Source organism: Parambassis ranga, chromosome 4 (genome assembly GCF_900634625.1).
Source record: "Parambassis ranga chromosome 4, fParRan2.1, whole genome shotgun sequence".
NCBI classification, from domain to species: domain Eukaryota; kingdom Metazoa; phylum Chordata; class Actinopteri; family Ambassidae; genus Parambassis; species Parambassis ranga.
Window position 1 is genome coordinate 23,298,320 of NC_041025.1, and position 23,481 is coordinate 23,321,800.

A 23,481-nucleotide genomic window follows, 5' to 3' on the forward strand; every position below is an offset into this window, starting at 1 on the left:
ACGTGCATGATGGCCGAAGTCACAGACCGCAGCTCGTCTTCAGGTGATGTGCGTCCATGTGATTGGGAGGCGTGGCTTCGGGGTGAGCTCCGAGAGAAAGGGGCGTGTGTTTACTTTCCAAATCTGTCTGACTCTCACTGAGAGTTTTCAAAATCTCCTACCCTACCTTTAATGCCATATTTGACAAAATACCATTTAGCTTTGTATTTGATTTATGTCAAACTTATATGTGCATCATTTTAAATACTCCGAGGTGTCTTTTTTAAATCAAGCAGCACATGTTAGGTTATTAGATGAATTTGCAGATGTGAAGGGTTAAACCCACAGTTTTTGTGTTAGTAATTAATTAGATAAAGCTAACAAGGAAAACAACTGCACACGCTCTTGAGTGTACACTTAATTGTAAATGTTTGACACCTCTGTACACAATATTGATTAAGAAGTATCAATAACAGGAGGAGTGGACCCAGAATGAAGCTGAGGTAAACAACCTCAGGTTTTTAAATACCTTCTGCAAAAACAATATAACTGCAGCTTGCAAAAACAGACATTATATTATTATTATTATTATTATTATTATTATTGGTTCAGCCCGCTGACCAATCACGGCCCTAGAAATATGACGTCCCTGTCTACTGACCAATCCCTGACATACAAAAAAATTCGCGCAGGTGAGACCGGGTCGTGAACTTCAAACTAACTATGAAAAGAGTCAAAGTAAAGTAATGGACCGGTTTCAATAAGGTTATCTTACTGTTAATCACATTTTAATACATTAAGATCAATTTTAATGCACATGTGATGCTGTAAGAAACATGTCTGGGTGACATTTCTTTAATCCCTGGGCCTGAGAACCCAAGACAGAAGTGGCAAAAATGTTTTGTTCTCTAGTGATAATTTCCTGAGGAACTCTCCATAGTTAAGAGGGTGATCACTGTGAGTGACAGACGGGTGCTGCCCTCCATGTGAGCTGCCTGGTCACCTCCACGGCTCCATCGGCTCCACCGGCTCCACCTCTGGGCCTGTGTTTGAATCAACCCAATAAACAAGAGAAAAGAACTGTTGTGTTCCATCACCCTAATTTAAGATTACAGATCCGTGAAGCGAAGTGTTGAAGACCTCGCCCACATGTATTGATCCCTATTGATTTGTATTGATCCCTATTGATTATTGGACCGGATGCTTTTATGTTTTAGTGACTGCATTAAATGTCGCTGTCCGAGGTCCTGATCTGCATTGTTTGAATATGATGATCCATGACCTCAGACTCTCTCTCTCACACACACACACACACACACACACACACACACACACACACACACACACACACACACACTGATCATGCACTGTGTTGAATATGGCTGGATTAACATTATGTCCCATATCTATCATGCAGAACTGAATCTGTGCTTCCCTTGCGCGCATGTGTGAAAGTGTTTGTGTGTGGATGAGAGAAGGAGAGAGAGAGCAGGAGAGAGAGAGAGAGAGAGGGGTTAGTTGAAATGCGCGGCGCATTCTTGTGTGGAGGGCGAAGCGAGCAGCAGTCATCCGCAGGGCAGCGGGAAACACTTCCAGCGCGCAGCAGAGGAGCAAGGTCTGTTTTTATTTTTCTTAACTGTTTCCGCAAAAAAAAAACCAACAACAACATCGCTGTTTCATTCCAAACATTTCATCTGCAAACAAACTGCAGTGGAGCTGGAAGTTGTCTCTGTGTCCGGAGACGCCGCGGGAGTCTTGTACCTTCGAGGGTTTGATTCGTCTCCTGCAGCGCGCGGAGGAGCAGGAGGAGCAGGAGGTACTACGTTAGGATCGCATCGATAACATGGTAAGATCTGGATATATGCATGAATGAGAACAGCATCTTGGAGGATGTGTGATGGTGCGTGTGAGGGAGGAGGAGGGTGGAGAGGAGAGGAGCATGCCGGGAGCTTGCGGCACGAGAGAAGGTTCCTTCTCATCAGAGGCTGCAAACAGGCATCATTAAGCGGTGAAGATGAGATCAAAGAGAGGAAGAGGGGAGGGTTATTCAAGAGCTACAGTCAGGGATGGATGATGAAGAGGCTAATGCACGTCTCTCTGCCATTCAATCATACATGCATTGTTGCAGCAGGCCTGCAGGGATCCCGCTGATAAACAGCCAGTCTTTATGTCAGCCTTTGTTTTAAGGATGCTGAAGGTGTGTGACATCCAGGCTTCTGGCTAAAAGCTGCGTGTGACCTTGTAATTCATCTTCATTAAACTGCAGCTCTCTCCTGTGTGGATGGTGTGACTTAGTTGTGCTTCCTCTCAGCTCCAAGGTGTGTGTGTGGTTTGATTACATGGATAAAATAAGCCTCCTGCTGAGCTATTTGTTTACATTTCTGAATGCTCAGCTGCAGCCTCATTCACAAAGAGTGATGAATGAGAGGCACATCCGGCCGAATCCACGAACCGAGGCCAAGCAGGTGCTGTGAGCGCTGTTTTGTGAAGTCACTGTGGGAGCTGTTTGTGTTTGTGTGTGTCAAACATCTGTTTAAATATCTGAGCAGCTTTATCCCTACAGACAACACCGTGTTTGTGTTTAAATTTACAGTTCACATTTCAGGCAAACCACAGAATCCTGTTTAGATTTGCTTGACGTGTGGCAGACAAACGTGTCCTTAAGATGTTAGAGCAGAGGAAAAAAAAGCATTTGGAGTGCATGAAGAGCTTTTCAATCTCCTACATCTCAGTGATGCTGACATTTAAATGGACCAATTAGCCTTGTTGTGTTGGCTGGCCTGGACAGACAGAGGGAGAAAGTGAGGGAGGCGGAGGAGGACATAGGCGTAGGGCCCAGTCTCAGCACGGCAGCCTTGTAACACGCCCAGTATCATGCATGAAGCTGCGTGTCATGTAGACGATCCTGCTCTGGATGCAAAAGGCTGCACGTCACAACAGCTTTTATCCATAAACTTCCTCCTCGGATGTGTCGTCATTCATATGAAGCGTCTCTGGGTGAATATTCTGTGTGTGTAGCTGATGAATACACAGGAATCGTGCACCGTGTTACACCCCTGTTGCCCTGGATGCTCATTTAAATGTGTTTATCCACAGATTTATGTAGATGTGAGTCCACACCATCTGTATTTATAACACTGGAAGTTAATTAACACAAAGGGGGCAATAAATGTGAGCAGCCAGATAATCCAGAAATTCCCAGCTTCATTTCCTCGTGAGGACTGAATTATTTCGTTCTGTCTTTGAAATGACTTCTCATTGCTGCAGCTCAGTCACAATATGGAAACATGTCGAGCAACAGCCTCTCTGATTGCTTCAGTAAACCTTTATGATGGGATATATCTGCTCCTCCTGGCCCACGGGACTCAGTGTGTAGTTTAGTCCAGGCTCCTGCGTGTTATTTGTTCTTTTGTGGATGGAGTCTAGAGCTACCTGTCAGTGACTGTGTCACAGTTCTGAAGAAAAAGACAAAAAAAATAAATCAAATGGAAATTTGAACTTGCAGAAGTCGGCACATCAGGTCAAACTCCAGATTCCAGGAAACAGGCAAAAATCCAAACTTCCCTCTGTAAACGAGGAGCAGAAGGAACAGGAGACATCAGCAAATAGTCATAAACAGGGAATTCATACTTGGCACAAAAACAGGTGGAATGCTGGACAATCAGGGAGCAGCACATATATGTAAAGGAGCCTGATTGGATAATGAGTAAAAAGAAACGGATCAGTCCGTCACGGTGCAGCCGTGCAGCAGACAGGGCCGGCTCTCTGGGTCGCGCTGGGAACCAGAACATCGTCCTGTTTCTGTGTCCTACAATCTGCTCTGCTTCGCACGCCGCTGCCCTGTTTTCCAGTCACTCCACTCATGTGTGTCTCACATTGGTAGCAGAGATGGAAGACGTTTCTCTGTGGTCTGTAAGAAACACCATTTCCCATAAGGCCTCCACATTTGTGGCCTAAATGTTATGGCTGGGGGGACGAGTCAGGCTATGAATTAGCTGAGTGGTCACTCAGACATGTCTGAGATGACAGGAGCACAGAGAGAGCTGAAGGCTGGAGCTGCATGCTGTAGATTTATCATGAAATGCTGCTGTGGGTTTTAGAAAGTAAAATACAAAGAAATACTATAAAAGTCAGTGACTGCACGGAGCTACACAGACTCATCGGACAGAAATGAGTAGAGTTCTACCTCCTCAGAACCATCTGTAATGTTGGCCATAACCTCCCTCCCAGGCGTGTGGAGGCCTCAGAGGAGACAAAGGAGGTTTGCAGGTTTAAGTAGGGCGATGACCAAATTACTTCTGTCCTTCTGATTATATCCTTCACTCCTTTACCCATCGGCTGCTGAGCCAGGAAGTTAAACCAAGCTTACAGGCAGCAGACAGAGAGCATGTTTGTGTCCTGGTGCCAGAAAAAGAAGCACTGTGTCAGCTGCGTGTCCCAGGAGCCGCCCTATCTCCTCCTCAGTGATGGGATGAGGAGCCTGGACTTCCAGGAGGAGTTTGGTGCAGAGTCGATGCTCCTCCACAGAGAGGAGCCAGTAAAGGGGCGGAGCAGGAGCCGGCCTCGGGGGCTTAGTATCACGTTTTGACTGACAACCTCAGGTGGCCATTAGAGGAACTGCAGACTGTCACTTGTTCAGATAGGGTGCTCTTCCTGCCCTCGGTTTTGCCTCTCAGGCTGCGTAGATCTAAAATGGCAAATCAAAATACCCCCCCCCCCCCATGTGGTGCCAGTAAAGCTCCTCATCAGCATCTGACAGCTGCACATCCAAAACTTCCACCCAGCAGAGCGACTGACTTCCTAAAATAAAATTCCATAAATAAATAAAAGTCCAAAGCTTTAATTTCAGTTTTCTGACTGTAGCTTTGACACAATTAGCGATGAACAGTTAGTAGAAGATCTGATGTTTGTGCATCTTTGAGGATGTTTTTTGAACTTTTCCTTTTTTTGTCTCTGTCTCTGTGAGTGTTCCCAAATGAATTGTGGGAAAAACGGGACATAATGGGATCGAGAAACCAGGCCAATTTTCATCCTTCTCTCTGTCTATCTCCTCTCTGTAATGTCTGCACCTCCCTCTCCCTCCCCAAAATAATGAAGACTAAGTCGTGTCTGTGTATATTAATTCCTCCCATAATTCCTTGGGCTAAATATAGAGCCGGAGTGACTTACTGTGATATTCAGCGGGAATTAGACGGTCCAGGCCCGGATTAACACGTTAGATGATGATGATGATGATGATGATGATGATGAATCTCGGAGCATGGAGGAAGCAGTGAGTAGATGAGAGGTGGAAGAGTTCTGGGGGGGTTGGCCGTCGCATGCCTTTACTCCTTAGGCCACAACAGCTGTCAAAGCCGGACCAGGACATGTCCTGGGGGAGCAGAGAGTCCCAGGCAGAGCAGAGATGGCGCACACTTCTTCTTCTCTTCTGTCTGATCAGGCAGAGTTATCAAAGCTCCCAGCAGAGCTACAGGTGAGTGATCATTAAGAAACTTCCTGCGGATTCCTGAGAGGAATAATTCCTCCGCACTCGAGAGGAATCATCGTCTCACAACACAAACACCCACTCATGTTCCTCCTCTTCTTCTTCTTCTTCCTTTTCCTCTTGGGTGGGAGTGTTTGCTCAGTAAAGTGCCGACCGATGTCCTGAATGTGTGTATGCTTTGTTTGGAGAGTGAACATGCCTGTGTGTGTTTCTTTAATTAAGAGTGTGTGCTCTTCAGACGGAGCATCAAACGTTACACACACACACTCCGGCTGACAGTGTTGAACATGAAAGCCGCTGAGACTCATTAAGCCACTGATTACAGCTCAGGGAGGAGAGTCCTGAGAAGCAGCTGAGCACACACATGCACGCACACACACACAGACTCACGTGCACACACGCAGGCGCACACACATACATGCATGCACACCCACACACACACACACACAGGCACACACACATGTACACGCACACTTTTGAGAGCTATGTGTGTCCATTTTTAACCACCACCAGTTTTTAGCTCAGATTCTATTTGAACAAACTTTTGTGACATACTGATGACATCATGTTAAGTTACGTTTACGTCCACAGAATTTTTAGAATTTCTGAATTTTGAAATCAAATGAAATGTGAGCTTTTTGTCTAGAAGCTGTAAATAATCATTTTTGCTGCATTTGCTACTATTTATCGAGGTCTAGCTCATGGGCGCCCTCTATAGGTGAACGGCAGCCAGGTTTGGCTCACTTGTATAAACAGGAAGTGGAAGAGCTCCGCCCCCAGAGTGGAGTTTCTGTGAGGATTTAAATGGAAATACATTTCAAATACACGTTTTCACAGTCAGTATGAAGGCAGAGTGTTTATATCGGGTTTGTTTCCCTGTTGCACAATAAAACTGAGAGAGGAGAATAATCTATACTACTATAATCTACCTGTAGAGCTCAAACTCTGCCTGTTCAGTGTGGAAGCAGGTGCAGCGCAGGGTTCACTGCATTTGACCAGCATGAGGGTGAAGTTGTAGAAACGTGTGCTTGTTGTTGTTGAGACCTTCAGGATCTGCATTCGAGTGAATTCCTCATCGGTGGCTGTGCACTCCTAGTCGTTGTGTTTTTTTGCATATGAAGGTTAATTTCCTTCTTCAGAAATGAATTACTGGCAGTTTATGCTCGAGCACTCACAGTGAAAGCTTTTCTATGGAAGAGCCTCAGCAGCAGCATGATGATGGCCTTGGCATCGCCGCAGACTCTCATTCACGTTGTGTCTTCTTTTGTTATGTTTGAGGGTTTTTCTGTGGTGCAGTGTGTCGTTCTAGTAAAATATGAATGAAGTGTGTGTGTGTGTGTGTGTGATGCATTAATATTCAGTGCAGCACTCTTTAATTTGAAGCTTTTTAGTGTTGAATTTTATATCTGAGAATTCTGAAGGAGTCTATTTACAGTAGAGAGCAGAAGAAGGAGCAGGAGGAGGTTCCAGGTCCACGTGGTCCACTTCAGGTCCAAACTCAGCAGCTCTCTCAGCTGTTGCTCCTGACAACGGGCGGAGGAGGGGCTGGCTGCTGGCAGGGCTTTGGTAGAGTAGAAACGCTGAGCTGCCAAGTTCTCCCTGTGGGACGAGGCCTGAGCGCTCGGTCCTGTTCCTTGGCTTTGTTCATGCAAACCCTCCAGGCCTGCAGCGCCAGGCTGCATCCATGTAGACTCACATGCACACAGACCCATTACAGACACGCAGCCCTGACATGCTCACTCACATGGAGTGTGGAACCCGAAGAGGACGGTTTTCTGTTTGCTGTGAGGGAAATGAGATTATTGGAGCTTTCACTGTGTCAAATAATCGGTTTAATTTGTTCAGTGATTGATTGGCTATTGATGAGGGCCGCTCTGATGTTTTTACTCTAAAATCAATTGTGTAAATAATGTAATATATTCTTTGACACAAATTTGAGGAACAAATGCATATATTTGCCCAAAAATAGTAAATTTTACATGTTTAATTTGCTAAAAAAATCTGAAATAACAAGAAAAGGGGTTTTCCTGTATTTGTATCCTGCTGGAATTAGGGACTGTTTGTGATTCATGGCCGTCATTTAAACATCTTCAGTTACATTGTTCAGACATTTAGAGCGTTTAACTCCTTTCTTGTGAACTTTATGTTCACTTCGCTGCAGATTAGTTTTATTTCTGATTTTATGGAAACATTCAGAGTCTGTCTTCTCCTCTCACAGTGAGTGGAGACATGAGCTACTGTGACCGTTCAAGCTGAGCTGGCGCAGCGTGAGTGTTTCTCCACCGCACAGCGGGGAAAGTACCGAAAGCTGTTTACCTTGATGACGTGTTGGAGGTGTGCTGGCTCGCAAAAACACACACAACGGCAACTGACTCACTGAACAAACTGAGCCGGATATATCCACATTTTGTTGCACTGACATTTTTATCTCAACAAAGCCAACAAACTCTGTGACCTCTGTGACACACACTCTTTGCATTTCGTGTCAGAGCTTCACAATAAAAGCCTTTTGTAGCCACTGTCAGTGTGAAATCAGCAGGTTTGCATCAAACCATGTAAACGTGGAGATAAGACGAGGAAAAGGAGGAGCTAGTCTCACTGCTGTGACCACACACACACACACACACACACACACACACAGTGTTTTGCTGCCTGCTGAATTCTTCTAAAAAACCTCAGACAGATAATCATAGCAGCTGTTTCATAGTTTCATCTTTAACGTGTATTTCTTCTCACAGTTTCGAGCACTCAGCTCTTTTTTTTATAAACATCTGTATTGTTGAAATGTCTCTGAGGGCTCTCCAGTTTGGATTTGCTGTAATAAGATGTAAACAGACTCAGAGAGTGCAGATGTGGAGGAGATGTCATCTCTGTCCCACACACTTGTGTCTTTCAGATCCCGAGGTGAGCTGGCGGTCGTCTGTCTGTGCAGCTCGTTCTTTAGAGGAAGCTCTTGACTGAGGAGTTCAAAATGTCTGCTGCTAACATCAGCCTGCTTACCTTCCTCCTCCTCATCTTCACCAGCTCGGTAAGTTCCTTCCTTCTTTTTTTTTAACCTTACTTTTTTCCCCTGTTGGTCAAATATTATGGATGGTGTCCATAGAGACCGCCATCTTGGGATCTCCCAGCATCCTCCCGCCTTGAGGCTGTGAGTTCATGGTGGTTTGGACCAATCAGTAGAGAGCTGGGAGGTCTGGGTGGATTTCTGTGATGATGGTGAGACTCTGAGAGCACAAACATGCTGAATTCTAGCTTTCAAAGATTGTCAGCAACTTGTTGTGTTTCCTCTTCGTTGATCTGATTGGTTGAAGTTCCAGTCTGATCACCTGTCATTTCCAAACACCAACAACAACAGTCCTCACACTGTCTTTGGCTTTTGTCTCATCTTCTAACAGGTAGGGGGTGGATTTTATAACATATACCGTAACCAACCACCAGGGGGCGATCTATAGGTTTAGCCTTGTCTTTGGTGGAGCTGTCCTGCTGCTGTCCTGTGTTCATGTGAGCTACAAGCTCATTACCATGCGAGCAGCAACAGGTGGCGCTCCGCCTCCATAAATTCAACAAACAGGGATTGATTTTCACACACTTGTTCAGTCACTCACTTAGTTAAAGTAACCATATGGAGTGTCGGCATTAATAATTCATTCATCAGCATGCGGCAGGGGCGATGGATAAGGATGCAATCTCATCACTTATTCATTGTTCAACATTATTCCTGCCTGTGTGAGGAAGGAGGAGGAGGAGGAGGAGGAGGAGGAAGGCCTCTGTGAGGAAGGTTATTTCACTGCTGCAGTTAAATGTGAGTCATCACCCTCCAGCTCAAGTGCTGTCTGAGAAACTGAGAGACAAGCTGTATCTGAGCTGAAGAGAAGACTTCTGGACAGAAAGATGCTCGTAGAATAATAAGAGGTGAGAAAACTGAGCTGCACCAATAACTACACACACACACACACACACACACACACACACACACACACACACACACACACACACGTCACTAATTAGATATACTGAGGTGGTTCAGGACGTTACACAACAGAGACGTAAACACAGAACTCACACAGCGTGTTGAGCTTCCACTGATCACTCAGCCACAGTGGAACATGGAGGTCAGATGTGTCTGAGGCATAAAACATGTTAAACCTGGGGTTCATGCTGCATATCAAACATTTAAATGTTCATAAATCAGTGCACAGCTTTGTTTGGTTAGCTGCTAAAACACAACAGAGATGTCAGCAGCTAAGACGGCGCTTAATCCTCAGAGGTGTTAACCCCTCGCAGTACACTGCAGGGTGGAAAGTCATCTGTGGAAACGGCACAAAGAGCACAGAAACATCAACAGATGAACATTTGGTTCATCAAAAACTAAATATATATATATATATGTACAACATGTTAGCTCCACATGCTACAGATGTGTCCATCAGTTGTCGACTCAGCTGTAGAAATCGTCCAGATCACACCACCATCATCACATGAGAGTCAGTGGTGGCTTCCACTGTGGTGGTTGGTCGATATTTCATGATTTCATGAAGAGGATCCTTCCTGTTTCTTCAGTGTCCCTCTGTGATCAACGGTGTCGTTCTGGTGATGTGTTTGTAATCTACAAAGTGTTTTATGACAGCACAGAATCCACATCCACACGGCGGTGCTCTGAACACTGATGTCTGGGGGGTTTTATTGCACCCAGTTCAGTTCAGTGCTGTAACGGTGTCTTTGTTAGAAAATGCAGTCAGTAAATCATCCAGCAGCAGGTCGGTGATACACTCCTTCCACACAAACGTCTGTGTGTCTGCCTGTGTGACTCCCCGGCCAGCAGCACTGACGTCAGCGATTAACTGTCCCCCTGCTACACCTCATAAAGCGGTGACGCAGCGTCTCTCAGACTGACGGCAGCACAGAGACGGTGCTCTTAGCCTACACATGGCTTCATCTCCTCCTCCTTCAGTTCTGTGCCCTCTGTGAATCTGTCTCTGGTCAGATGGAGGACCGTCTGAGGTGCCTGCCGTCTCTGCTTCAGACTGACGCCCCTCAGCGGCTCTGGAATGATTCGTTTCATTGTTTAATCTCAGACCCTCCCACACACAGCAGCTAATTTACCTCTGAGGCCTTCCTCTGTGCTGCTCAGCTGCTTCACTCTTTTCTTTTCTGTGTTGCAGGTTTCGAGCCAGCAGGTCCCGTCGAACTGTGTCATCAAGAGGGAGCAGGAGAAATGCCTGGAGATGATGGCGCAGGACGACCCTCCAGAGTTTGGTAGGAGTCTGTTTTTGGACTGAGGGATGATGATGATGATGATGATGATGATGATGATGATGATGAGACTGAAAGCTGATCAGTGAGTGACAGGCGTCTCTGTGGCTGATCAGATGATGGATGAGGGGAGTGGTCAGACTGAGCGGCGCTCTGAGCAGACTCTGTAAACCAGAGACAAAAAACTACAGAACATGCTGGTACTTAGCCTCAGTGCTGCTAACGCTGGGCAGCAAACTCTTAAACACCTTCGACCTGCCGCCTCTGGATGAAGTCTCCCCCTTCCTCACACCTGTGCCTCAGTTTTAAGCATAAACACAAGTGATAAAACTCAAATCCTGCATGATTCCATTAGGAGGAGACTGTGTTTAATCTCGCCTTCCAAAGAAAGCCCACGCTGGACCAGCTTTGCTGTCAGTAAACAGAGACTGTTACAGAACTACTGGTCACTTATTGGCAGGATGGGACATGTTAATGCATCCAGAAAGCTGTGGAGACTGAAAAACCCAATGTGTGTGTGTGTGTGTGTGTGTGTGTGTCCTCAGACTGCCCGTGGTTCTGGGACAATCTGACGTGTTGGCAGCCTGCACGGGTCGGCGATGTGATCGAGGTCAACTGTCCTGAACTCTTCTCTCAGGTCTTCAGTGAGGAAGACTACGGTCAGTTTTTGGTCCTTCAATTGTATTGTATTTTGATTGATTGTATTTTTTATTGTGGGGCCGCAGCACAAACATGAGGTCTTGGTTCTCAGCTGACTGGATCTCAGCAGGTGTGATCTGACCTGAGTGGCCTCCAGGTCTGCCTCTGCTCCTGATTCCACACAGTTCACCGGTCTGTGTTTGTCGTGTGTCCACAGAAGTGGGGAAAGTGAGTCGTAACTGCACCGAGTACGGCTGGTCGGAGACTTTCCCTCATTATGTCGACGCCTGCCTGTACGAGGAAGGAAACAGCAGCCACCCGGTGAGTCCAGCAGCTCTTCCTCTTCCTCCTCCTCCTCCTCTTCCTCCTCTTCCTCCTCTTCCTCCTCCTCCTCCTCCTCCTCCTCCTCCTCCTCCTCCTCCTCCTCTTCCTCCTCCTCCTCCTCCTCCTCCTCCTCTTCCTCCTCCTCCTCCTGCTCCTCCTCTTCCTCCTCCTCCTCCTCCTCCTCCTCCTCTTCCTCTTCCTCTTCCTCTTCCTCTTCCTCTTCCTCTTCCTCTTCCTCCTCCTCCTCCTCCTCCTCCTCCTCCTCCTCTTCCTCCTCCTCCTCCTCCTCCTCCTCCTCCTCCTCCTCCTCCTCCTCCTCACTTCATATTGTGTGTCTGTTCCAGGACATGTATTACGTGTCAGTGAAGGCTCTGTACACTGTGGGCTACAGCACCTCTCTGGTGTCCCTCACCACGGCCATGGTGATCCTGTGCAGGTTCAGGTGAGATGTGTTTGCTTTCAGCCTCTTCTCCCGGTCTTTGTGAATGCATCTAATAATCTCACCTTTACAGCTGCAAGAGGAAAGTTTTCTGTATGAATATGACTCTGATCTGCAGATTCTACAAGCACAACTTCTACCTGTGCCACCTTGTGGTCACAGGTGACCCCTTATATGGGAAGACAGGAAGTGAGGTCACTTCACCAGGAAGTAGATTCATTTGTTCATTTGTCAAATCCTTTGTTTTTCAAAAAACTGAAATCAACATCAGACTTCTTATTTAAGCCAAATCATTCTAATTTGGTCTCATCTGTCCACAGAGTATTTTCCCAGCAGCCCCTGGGGTTTGTCCGCTCTGACCTTTGACCCCTGACACCGTGCCTATGTGGAGCTCTGATCATTAAAGCTTGGTGTTTCTGCAGGAAGCTGCACTGCACCCGGAACTTCATCCACATGAACCTGTTTGTGTCGTTCATCCTGAGAGCTATTTCTGTCTTCATCAAAGACGGCGTGCTGTACGCCAAAGAGGACAGCGAGCACTGCTTCATACACACTGTGAGTAACGCCAGCTGGTCTCCCTTCACTGAGGTTTCACAGCTTCCTCGCTCATGTTGTTTTCTTTCTCGTCCTGAAGCTGGAGTGTCGAGCGGTGATGATTTTCTTCCACTACTGCGTCCTCTCCAACTACTTCTGGCTCTTCATCGAGGGTCTGTACCTCTTCACGCTGCTGGTGGAGACCTTCTTCCCTGAAAAGAGATACTTCTACTGGTACATCATCATCGGCTGGGGTGAGACTTCACACATCTGACCTGAAAAACTGATCAATAGTCAGTGATAATGATCACGCTCTGTGTTCCTACAGGAACCCCGACGGTGTGTGTGACCATCTGGGCCGTGCTGAGGCTGCACTTTGATGACATAGGGTCGGTAACGAGCGAGGTAACGAGCCTCGTCTGTGTGTTCATGTGCTGACGGTCTGTTTCTACCTGCAGGTGCTGGGACATGAATGACAACGCTGCCATCTGGTGGGTGATAAAGGGACCTGTGCTGGCCTCCATCATGGTGAGAAACGAAGCCTTCTGTGCTTCTCTTATTATTGTCAGAGAGCATTTATTCATTCATGTGTGTTTTTCTGCAGGTCAACTTTGTGCTCTTCATCGGCATCATCATCATCCTGGTGCAGAAGTTACAGTCCCCAGATATCGGTGGAAAAGAATCCAGTATTTACCTGTAAATACTTTTTATTTACACTAAACAGGAAGTCTTCCACATCGAGACTTTTAAGGTCCGTTAAAGGATGCAGGCCCTCAGCTGGTCTCCACACCAGGTCCTCCTGTTATAGGCTCATTTGAAGGGATTTAGTTGTCCTTCCTTTAAACAGGACGATGCAGTGATGACGGCTGAACACCGTGTGTGTGTGTTGTCTTTATTATAATAAGTGTGTCTGTGTGTGGTTCTTGTGCAGGAGGTTGGCCCGCTCCACTCTGCTGCTGATTCCTCTGTTTGGGATCCACTACACCGTGTTCGCCTTCTCCCCCGAGAACGTCAGCAAGAGGGAGCGTCTGGTGTTCGAGCTCGGCCTCGGGTCCTTCCAGGTAAGGGTTTAAATTTAGCACTGATGAATTGTGGGAAATTTCAGCTTTAGCTGGTCTGTTTCTAGTTTTGGGTGTCTAGGTGTCATTCTTAAAGCTGCAGTCCACTAAAACTGTAGCTGATCAATCAATGTATTGTGACATTTTATGGACATGGAATTAATGCCTTAAAAATGGTCAAAGTTTGAACTTCTGTCTCCTCAGGGTTTTGTGGTGGCTGTCCTGTACTGCTTCCTGAATGGAGAGGTAAATCTCTTTAAAACTAGCATCGCTAACACTTTTAGCATCATGCAGATCAGACAGAATATTGTAGAATTTATGTCAAACCAGACAGAGTTCAGACAGTCAGAGACGTGGACACTGAAGGACAGGGAGTGTGTCTCTTTCCAGCGAGGTCCATTAATAATGACCTTGTGAAGTATATCCCTCAAGGTGCAATCGGAGATCAAGAGGAAATGGCGCAGCTGGACGGTGAACAGGTACTTTGCTGTGGACCTGAAGCACCGGCATCCTTCGCTGGCGAGCAGTGGTGTGAACGGGGGGACGCAGCTGTCCATCCTCAGCAAGAGCAGCTCGCAGATCCGCATGTCCAGCCTGCAGGCCGAGACCCCGGCCACCTGAGCACCGCGTCCGACAGCGCCAGACCCGATGCCGCCAAACCTCCCACCACGCCCACCCTCGTCCCCATGACCAGCCTCACCAACCCCTTCCTCAACCCGTACCCCAACCCGTACCCCGACGACGGCGTGATGGAAACCCAGCTCACCTCCAGCGACCCTGAACAGCCCCTCGTCTGAACCTGCTTCAAAACCTGGTGCCAAACAACCATCACTAGTCCTTCCTCTTTGACAGGAAGCAGGCGCGCCGCCGTCTCTGTATATATTGTGTCAGTGTTCACAGTGTTTGCTGCACAGCAGGGAGGGAGCAGCTCATCAACAATCATTCCAGTCTGACGTCCACACCCAGGTAGGCCAAGGTGGGCCAAGCTGAGCTGCTGTGCCCTGTGAGGAGGTTTATTCAGATGTAAATACTTTAATGAGACACGCTGATTTTAGCTCTTTGAGTGGTTTACTCGTTTGCTGTGACTTTGGAGAAGCATATTTAACCCTCTGAACCCCAAACAGTGAGTGAGTGTGTGCTGAAAACGGCACAATCATGGCTACAAACAGAGAGAAGTCAAACATTTCTGCTGTTAGAACGCCAGAAATGAAGCAGGTCAGCTGAATACACTGAATCTTTGTCATGTGACCGCTGGTCACGTGTGAGTCCGTCGTAGCTCTTTAAATGTGCAGAGAAAGGCAGAATTGTTTGTTTTTTTACAGAATTTTGTTGTGAACAGTTTACATTTTACAGTTTTTAATTGAGATGTTATGAATAATCTATAAAAGGTTCAGACTAAACCTCACGCTGCACACGATGCATTCAAAGACCACTGAAAAGGTCAAAATCCTGTGATGGAAGCAAGCACTTCAAACCCCTCCACAGGATTTGGGGTTCAGGGGGTCAACACAAAGCTGACAGAAAACATGTTGCATTGTTGGAAATGTAGTGTTCAGAGCTTGCTCCTCCGCTGCTTTGATGTTTCTGTTTCATCCCTGGTGGGGTCCTCAAGCTGCTGCACTGAACAGCTGCAGTGGCCCTTTAACACAAACTGTGCACATGGTGACGTCAGTGTTAAAAACATGACCTCCTGTCAGTGTTGTTGACTGTGGACTCCACAAACAGTGACTGTCTGAGGAGAAGCAGTATTTATTGGAAGGACTTGTTTCCTGAAATGCCAAATGTTAAACACACACACACACTGATTCATGTGTGTGTGTGTGTGTGTGTGTGTGTACGACCACGAGCCTCCTCCTTTAAGCCTCAGCACTGGAAAAGAAGACGCTTTCAGCCGATAGTACAGAAAATGTCAAACTCGTGGCCGCAGCGCCGTGAGATCATCTGCTTGCATGAATTTGCATTTATCGTCCATGTCTGTGATAATTCAGTGTTTTATTTTCCTTCATGAACTTTTCTCTCGGCCTGTGACGCCGAGCCTCGCCTGCTGCCTCCTGCAGGAAGTGTGTACAGATCAGACACATCACAGCACCTCTGAGTTTTGATCGGTTTTAAAGGTCCAGGGTTTATTTCCTGCCGCCTCTGCGGGCTCTGTTTGTGCTTTGTGCACAGGGAGGCAGACGTGTGAGGGATTCTGACTCCAACTCCTAATCCTCTTCATTCCAAAGATGAATGAATCGAGCGTTTGCAACCGATGTCACTGCAGATTTGTTTTCCTTTGGTCTGACGACCTCCTCCGAATCTCCTCCAACGTTTGTGTCTCCAAAAGTGCCTTCAAGCACAAAAACCAGTATTTGAACTTCTGTTGATTTCAAAGCAAAGATTTGTCTTTTCATTTCATAAACGAACCTGCAAAGCAAAGAAAAAGGGTTAAAAACATAAAGTGCTTTTATGATGCTCACGACTAAATCAGTGTTTTTAAACCTGGAGGCCTTCAGAGGACTTTAACTCATCGCTGACGATGAGCCGAACATACGACATGCGAGTAGTGCTGTCAGTGCCGACTGAACGCTACATCACAAAGGACATTTTCATTTGTCCTGCTTTTAAAATTAATTTATTCTTTATTCTAAATGTCCATCAAATCTGAGTTTAACTGCAAAAAAAAAACTGAAGCTGCCAAACAACAACACATACGTGCAGTCTCTCATTAATACCTTATTGTTCTGATTATTGTTATTATATTTGAGGCACTTGTGAATACTTTACATTATTTATATGACTGATAAAAACAGAAAAAGCACACACACAAGACGTCTTTAAATGGATAAAACCTCCAAACTGACACGTTTTATAATATTTAAAAGAATAAAAGTGATTATTTTTGACATTATTATGTTTAATAATTACTTTAATGACATTTTTATTTCATATATTTAAACTTTATCAAACTTTACAACTTAATTAATGTACAAAAAAGCATCCATAATCATGATGAACCCAAATTTGATCCACAAAATATTCACAAATAGATTTTTTTTTTAGATTTGAATAAAACCTGTCATCATGAGTGATGGAGGAGCATTAATGCACTGTAAAAAATGTGACTTCTTTTATCCTTCATGTCACTCTGTGACGTGCACGGTCTGATTTTCTGCCGCTGTTTTCTGCAAACATTGTTTTCTAATTTTCCTAAAAGGTTATGCTGACTTTGTCCACATGTAAAGACTCAATGCTTTATTTTAAAACTTCCCCCTAAAGACGTCTTTCAACCGGCAAACCTCCACAAACTCCTCCCACACACACAGAGAGAGAGAAGGGCTGACCGGAAACTGTCCCGTCCTGTCGTCCTGCTGTGTGTGTGTATTCCTGCAATAATACCAGTGCAGTTCCTACAGCAGCCATAAGGGGGCCCTGTTTGATTTGGTAAACTAATAAATTAAAAAAAAGAAAAGGGCTGGACAATCTCGCCTCGTCTGCTCTGGTTCAGTTCATCACCAACATTCAGACAATCTCGCAGCCTCCACGTCTTTCTGGATGACTTCCCTCAGTGTGAGGATGGGAGCCTTATGTTGCCAGTACTATGTTGATGTCAGACAAAGCTGTTGCTATGACGATAAGAATCAATATCCATTTGTTCTGAAGTAGTTAGTTGAAGTGTTTGAGAGGTCTGTAGCCGAACTTTGTGACTAAATAAACTGCAGTTTATTAAATGTGCCAGACAGAAGCGAGCTTGTAAATGTGGTGAATATCTGTGATTATTATTATTCTGATTCTTTTTAAATGGTGGTGGTGTAGAAGCCTCCTGTAACGCCTCTGTGCTCTGATGCATGCGTGTTGAATCAGCAGCAGAGCTCCTTTTAAAGCTGGAAGGATTCCCGGAGCTCTCGTCCTGTCCGACGCTTTTCCTTTGAATGTTTCCCGCCGCAGACATGAGGGAAAGTTTTAGTGCCGTTAAAAGATGCGTTCACTGTTTTCAGCATGACTTTTACTGTTTGTGTCTTTATTGAATTGAACTGATCGCTTGTCAGCAGTTTGTGTACTGATGGCTGAATGTAAAGCTGTGAGCTTCTTGCACTGCACAGTGCACCGGTCTCCTTTTTTCTTTGGTGTGCACATTAGAGGGTTTTTGTACATTATTGAAGTATCAACAATAAATGTTTTTAACTTTGATGACTCACTTCTGTAGTTCTGAGTTTTTTAACGTGATTATTAAACAAATCAAAAACAACAATTTGTAGATATAACCTTAAAGGTAGGGGAGGAGGTTTTGAAAACTCAGTGAGAGTCAGCCAGATTTGGAAAGTAAACACACGCCCCTTTCTCTCGGAGCTCATCCCGAAGCCACGCCTCCCAATCACATGGACGAGCATCACCTGAAGACGAGCTGCGGTCTGTGACTTCGGCCATCATGCACGTACCTCTCTGGTGCACACAGAGCAGGAAGAGAGTGACAACCAGCCAATACTCCTACAGGGTCCACCCGGAGGACTGATGATGTTTTTAGTGTTTTATAGCTTCAGATGATTCATATTCTTCGTTTTAATGAGAAACTGCCGAACTAATCGGTTGCTATCGGATTGTAAAGAGAAGTTACACTGATTTAACACAAAGAGCATCAGAATGAAATCTCCTACCTGACCTTTAATAAGTGACACAGTAGCCAATGAAAAGGCAGAGAAGTTTCCCGCAGATGGAAGAAATTTTGTCTCAAAGGGGGTCTTGATTTTTTTTTTCTAACCTATTTTCCTAAAATGAAATGACGGTTCAATCCACCAGTGTTTGCTGACCTGACTGCTCCATGACCAGATTTGTTTTGACGTTCCAACAAGAGAAAATAGTTCCTACGTTTAGTGGATTAACACAGACTTTGTGCTTTAGAGTGTAAAACATTGTTCTTGTTCTCCTCCTCTCTGAGTCGCCCATAAATTTGACTTTCTACATTCTTTAACGCAGGTGTTGATGGAGAGCTCACACACAGTCTTCTGATTCCGTGCTTTGCTGAAGCAAATGTAGACGTATCAAAAGCTCCTCTGGGAGCTGCCACTGCCAAAGTGAGTCAATCCTCCATCTTAATTGAAGCACTGTCAGTGTGTGTCTCCATGTGTGTCTGCGGAGCCACTGGGAAGCATCGCATGTCTCTGACAAGTCCCGCCATGTTGCGAGGCTGCTCGCTGGAGTCTCCATGGCAATGGCAAAGCGCAAAGGAAGAGCGGGGACGTTTGTGAGGACCCATGTGGAGATCTGCATTGATCTGGGCGAGACTGTAGCTGGAGAGGATGATTCACTCAACAAAGAAAACAAGAACACAGAGGGGTGAGAGAATGTAAGGACAGCTCAGAGTCACAGGCTCTTTTACAGAGCTGTGAATTGTTGGACTCTCACTTTTGTCAGCGCGGATCTACTAAGACTTTGTGTCTAAGTCTGTGGCCTGAGGTAGAACAGATGAGTTACAGCGATGAGGACATCATTGAGAGATGCATCTAAAGAGTAGCTACAACTAGAGACAATGCGATGGGACCTCTAATGTCTTAAGGCAGGGTGCAATAATATGTCCAACCTTTCCACCAGAGCCTGGTTCATTACATGAAGACTTCAAACCTTTGCATGATTAAGGTGTTTTCAGGTGACATCTGGTTGCCACTCAGAGCTTCCTGCTTCCACTTAAGCCTCCAATACACTGTGCGATTTTGGGGAAGTCTGTGTTTAACACCAACTCACACTGTACGAATAAAACGCATGCAATGTCAAGTCAAAGCTCACGATGTATGTGCTCACATTGTACGGTGTGATGGTCGGCTGCAACGTAACTGCTCACACTACACGCAAATTTAGGTGCTCAGGTGATCACATTGAACCGGAAATTAAACATTTCTAACCCGGAGCTGCTGCTGTTCCAAAGGAAAAATCTAAGTCAGTCACAATCTGTGCTGCGTGTTGCTGCCTCAGCTCATCAAATATGGCCTCCATCAATTCTTTCCAATGCCGTGTGGGCGCCGCCATGTTTGTTATCATCTGAAACAATTTCGTGTAGGCACAGTGACGTCGACGGCGTTCGGCAAACGCATGCGCAGTGGGGGAAAAACACAGCTTGCGGGCCGTATCTCTGCTTAAACTGTGCGATACTTTCACGAAGGGCGAAAAAATATCAAACATGTCACGACAAAGCTGAAATTCGGCCCGACCCAAAAAAAAATCGTACGACTCAAAATTCGGGTCAAAATCGGACCAAAAAACGCACAGTGTGTGCCCGGCTTTATTGTGCAGTTTAACTTTTCTGCAGCACTCTTCCTGCTTTCGTTTGGCCCCGCCCCCTGACCAATCATGGCCATAGAAATATGACACCTCTCTCTACTGGCCAATCAGAGACAGACACAAAAGCTCACCTGTGAGACCAGCTCCTGAACTTGTATGCTTAACAAGACATTACACATGATAGGGAAACATGAGACAGGGTGGTGTGAGTGTGGTCAGGAGGAGGAGACAGTGGACATGTGGTTTTGAGGTGTAGGGACCACAGGGTGCAAAGGGAGAATCTGAGGATGAGGCTGAGGGAGCTGGGGGTGCATGAGTTCTCACTGAAGAGTGTTTTGGGGTGTGTAGAGCACAGATAGGGTTACTAGTGTCCTTTTTAAAAGAGACAGGGCTCTATGAGAGGATATAGTCAGTACGGATGAGTTGGTTAGTTTGAATATGTTTTTGTTTTGTACACAAAGCATTTCATTAGATTAGCTCATGCAACGTCCCATACTCCGGAACAGTAGGTGGCGGTAATGCTCCTTTATTGTTGTATGTTTGTATCCCTGAAAAAATTGTGTCTCTTGTTTTTTAAGTTGAACAAAAAAGGAAAATACTTGGATAATAAAACCTGTCGACCCGTCAACACATCTGATCCTGTTTTTCCAGCCTGATGAGGTCCTTAGAAATGTGCTTTGATTAGGACATCATACACAAACATGTTGTGAGGATCAGACTTTGATAGATCTCTCAGAGCACTCACTGACGTCTTCCATTGACCGAACAGACTTCAGATAAACTGATGATCCTTCAGGCTCAGGTACTCACACGCGTCTGATCCTGGATCATTTCCTGGAATAAATAAATAAAGTGAAAAGTTTAGGTTTTATTTCTTTGTTTGTTTTACTTTCAGTCCTTCAGCTGGTGCTTCAGTTCATATTTATGTAGAATCTTTTAAAGAGTTCACAAACTGCAGCGCTCTGACCTTTGACCCCTGACACCTGACATGTCGAGCTCTGATCATTAAAGCTTGGTGTTTCTGCAGGAAGCTGCACTGCACCCGGAACTTCATCCACACGAACCTGTTTGTGTCGTTCATCCTGAGAGCTATTTCTGTCTTCATCAAAGACGGCGAGGCAAGGTGACAGGCTTCCACTTCTGCGTCCTCTCCAACTACTTCTGGCTCTTCACCGAGCGAGGTAACGAGCCTCGTCTGTGTGTTCATGTGCTGACGGTCTGTTTCTACCTGCAGGTGCTGGGACATGAATGACAACGCTGCCATCTGGTGGGTGATAAAGGGACCTGTGCTGGCCTCCATCATGGTGAGAAACGAAGCCTTCTGTGCTTCTCTTATTATTGTCAGAGAGCATTTATTCATTCATGTGTGTTTTTCTGCAGGTCAACTTTGTGCTCTTCATCAGCATCATCATCATCCTGGTGCAGAAGTTACAGTCCCCAGATATCGGTGGAAAAGAATCCAGTATTTACCTGTAAATACTTTTTATATTGTTTCAGTCTCTCTCTTTATTATTGCTGAAAAGAGGAGAGATTTATCACACTTTGAAATAAGAAGCTCTTTTCTGACACTGTCAACACGTCAGACCTTCTTGGTCCCTCACATGGAAAAAATCCAGCCGCTCTCAGGCTGGAATTTTTCCATGTGAGGGACCAAGAAGGTCTGACAGTCAGGAGTCCAAAGCCCACTGCTGCTGCTTTTATTTTCAGCTCTCACCCAGATGTTACATGTGTTTTATTGGTGTAGTCGTAGGAAGTACAGGAGCCTTTATCTGATCCCAGGTGTCAGGGGCTGCATCCTACGTAGGACTCATTGGTTGACTGGATGTGTGCTGAAAGAAGCACCAGCCTGATCCTTCTCTGCCCCACGTATCCCAGGATTCATTGCATGTCGTTGCAGATACAGCAGGCTGAACAGGAAGGGTTCATTTGAAGGGATTTAGTTGTCCTTCCTTTAAACAGGACGATGCAGTGATGACGGCTGAACACCGTGTGTGTGTGTTGTCTTTATTATAATAAGTGTGTCTGTGTGTGGTTCTTGTGCAGGAGGTTGGCCCGCTCCACTCTGCTGCTGATTCCTCTGTTTGGGATCCACTACACCGTGTTCGCCTTCTCCCCCGAGAACGTCAGCAAGAGGGAGCGTCTGGTGTTCGAGCTCGGCCTCGGGTCCTTCCAGGTAAGGGTTTAAATTTAGCACTGATGAATTGTGGGAAATTTCAGCTTTAGCTGGTCTGGTTCTAGTTTTGGGTGTCTAGGTGTCATTCTTAAAGCTGCAGTCCACTAGATCTGCAGCTGATAATTGTTTCCATTGTACATGATTAATCAATGTTTTTGACATTTTATGAAGAAATTTCATCCTAAAAATAGAGGACGAGAAGAAGAGGGAGACAGGCTGTCTCCCTCTTCTTCTCCTCTCTCTCTCTCCTTCATCCTCTCTGTCCTGTCTCTCTCCTTCATCCTCTCTGTCCTGTCTCCCTCCTCTTCTCGTCCTCTACCCAGCCTGTCAGCAGGAAGGTTCTCATTATGAGTCGGGTCCTGTTGAAGGTTTTTTCCTGTTAAAGGGAGTTTTTCCTGACACTGTAGCTCTTAAGGGGGTTCAGGCTCTGGCATGCTATGCTGTGTGTTCCACACACACTGTTGTTGCTACCGGACACCTGAATTTCCCCTCGGGGATCAATATTATATCCATCTATCTAGTACTATGTTGATGTCAGACAAAGATGGTTACCGTAGTTGAAGTGTTTGAGAGGTCTGTAGCCGAACCTTGTGCCTAAATAAACTGCAGTTTGACTTTATACATTCTTTCAAATGAATGCTGTACAAACACAGGTGGTTTTGTTTTTTGCATCTGAAGCAAATGTAGACGTGTCAAAAGCTCCCCTAGGAGCTGCCACTAAAAGCGACTCGAGCCTCCATGTTAAGCCTGGTTTATCCCCACAGATGCCCCGCTGCTGTCGAGAACCCTTTGAACATCTCTGTCGCTCCACTGTGTCACCACCAGAGCAGTAGGGTCGGGTTTCTTTCCTTGGCAACAGCCAAAGAGAGAGAGTGTATTTAGTTGGAGGAGGAGGTGGAGAAGATGGTACATAACCGTGTCCCTAATCATGTTTATAGTCAATGAGTTTTAAGAAATGGTGGAGCAGGAGCGTGAAGTCTGAAGAAACAGAAATACATCACCAAGCCAACCAATCACGCTGGTGCAGCCTGAGGGGCTTCGTAGGTTAAATGTCGAACTTTTTGTGAGTGAACACCTGAGTAAGAAATGAGGATATAATTATGTATGAATCCACCACTGAAAGTAGTCCCAGTGTGGATGTCCTGTCGGCCTAAAACTACAGAGCTCACATGTTTTTATTTGCATCATATTAAACCAGCAGCCTTGAGCTTTAATGGTCCCCTCAGCCCAAAAAAACAAACACCAAACCTGAAACTTGCACTCATGTTGTAAACCAAATGTAGTGCTCAGCAAAGTTATTTTTCTTTCATCAACAACACTGTATGTTACAGTATATACACATCTG

At 45.7% G+C, this 23,481-nt stretch overlaps 2 protein-coding genes across 4 annotated transcripts; both read left to right on the plus strand.

The window, feature by feature from the left end:
• Window positions 1–1,241: 1,241 nt before the first annotated feature.
• LOC114434834 (pituitary adenylate cyclase-activating polypeptide type I receptor-like) lies at window positions 1,242–21,208 on the plus strand. Of its 3 annotated transcripts, XR_003670513.1 has the most exons (17): window positions 1,242–1,594; window positions 1,691–1,825; window positions 8,361–8,492; window positions 10,627–10,720; window positions 11,263–11,376; window positions 11,574–11,677; window positions 12,025–12,122; window positions 12,542–12,674; window positions 12,754–12,907; window positions 12,982–13,042; window positions 13,112–13,181; window positions 13,258–13,349; window positions 13,585–13,714; window positions 13,916–13,957; window positions 14,131–14,677; window positions 20,991–21,086; window positions 21,198–21,208. XR_003670513.1 is itself a non-coding variant. In XM_028404260.1 (15 exons), the coding sequence occupies exons 3-15, from the start codon at window positions 8,436–8,438 to the stop codon at window positions 14,506–14,508; spliced, it is 1,527 nt and encodes a 508-aa protein (XP_028260061.1). In that variant the 5' UTR covers window positions 1,242–1,594; window positions 1,691–1,825; window positions 8,361–8,435; the 3' UTR covers window positions 14,509–17,826. The 3 variants fall into 3 exon arrangements, 2 of the variants coding, with proteins under 2 accessions (XP_028260061.1, XP_028260062.1); XM_028404260.1 differs by lacking the exons at window positions 20,991–21,086; window positions 21,198–21,208 and having other exon boundaries at window positions 14,131–17,826; XM_028404261.1 differs by lacking the exons at window positions 20,991–21,086; window positions 21,198–21,208 and having other exon boundaries at window positions 14,144–14,452.
• Window positions 18,894–22,969, plus strand: LOC114434645 (pituitary adenylate cyclase-activating polypeptide type I receptor-like). Its single transcript, XM_028403976.1, has 6 exons — window positions 18,894–19,024; window positions 20,991–21,086; window positions 21,198–21,267; window positions 21,344–21,435; window positions 22,007–22,136; window positions 22,901–22,969. The coding sequence occupies exons 1-6, from the start codon at window positions 18,894–18,896 to the stop codon at window positions 22,967–22,969; spliced, it is 588 nt and encodes a 195-aa protein (XP_028259777.1).
• Window positions 22,970–23,481: the final 512 nt, after the last annotated feature.

Excerpts from the sequence above, each read along its gene's own strand:
- LOC114434645 (XM_028403976.1), top strand. The coding sequence starts at position 18,894 with ATGGCAATGGCAAAGCGCAAAGGAAGAGCGGGGACGTTTGTGAGGACC. Across the intron at positions 19,025-20,990 it reads GAAAACAAGAACACAGAGGG|GAAGCTGCACTGCACCCGGA; the intron begins GTGAGAGAATGT and ends GTGTTTCTGCAG. Across the intron at positions 21,436-22,006 it reads AAAGAATCCAGTATTTACCT|GAGGTTGGCCCGCTCCACTC; the intron begins GTAAATACTTTT and ends GTTCTTGTGCAG.
- LOC114434834 (XM_028404260.1), top strand. The coding sequence starts at position 8,436 with ATGTCTGCTGCTAACATCAGCCTGCTTACCTTCCTCCTCCTCATCTTC. Across the intron at positions 13,350-13,584 it reads AAAGAATCCAGTATTTACCT|GAGGTTGGCCCGCTCCACTC; the intron begins GTAAATACTTTT and ends GTTCTTGTGCAG. Across the intron at positions 13,958-14,130 it reads ACTGCTTCCTGAATGGAGAG|TATATCCCTCAAGGTGCAAT; the intron begins GTAAATCTCTTT and ends GACCTTGTGAAG.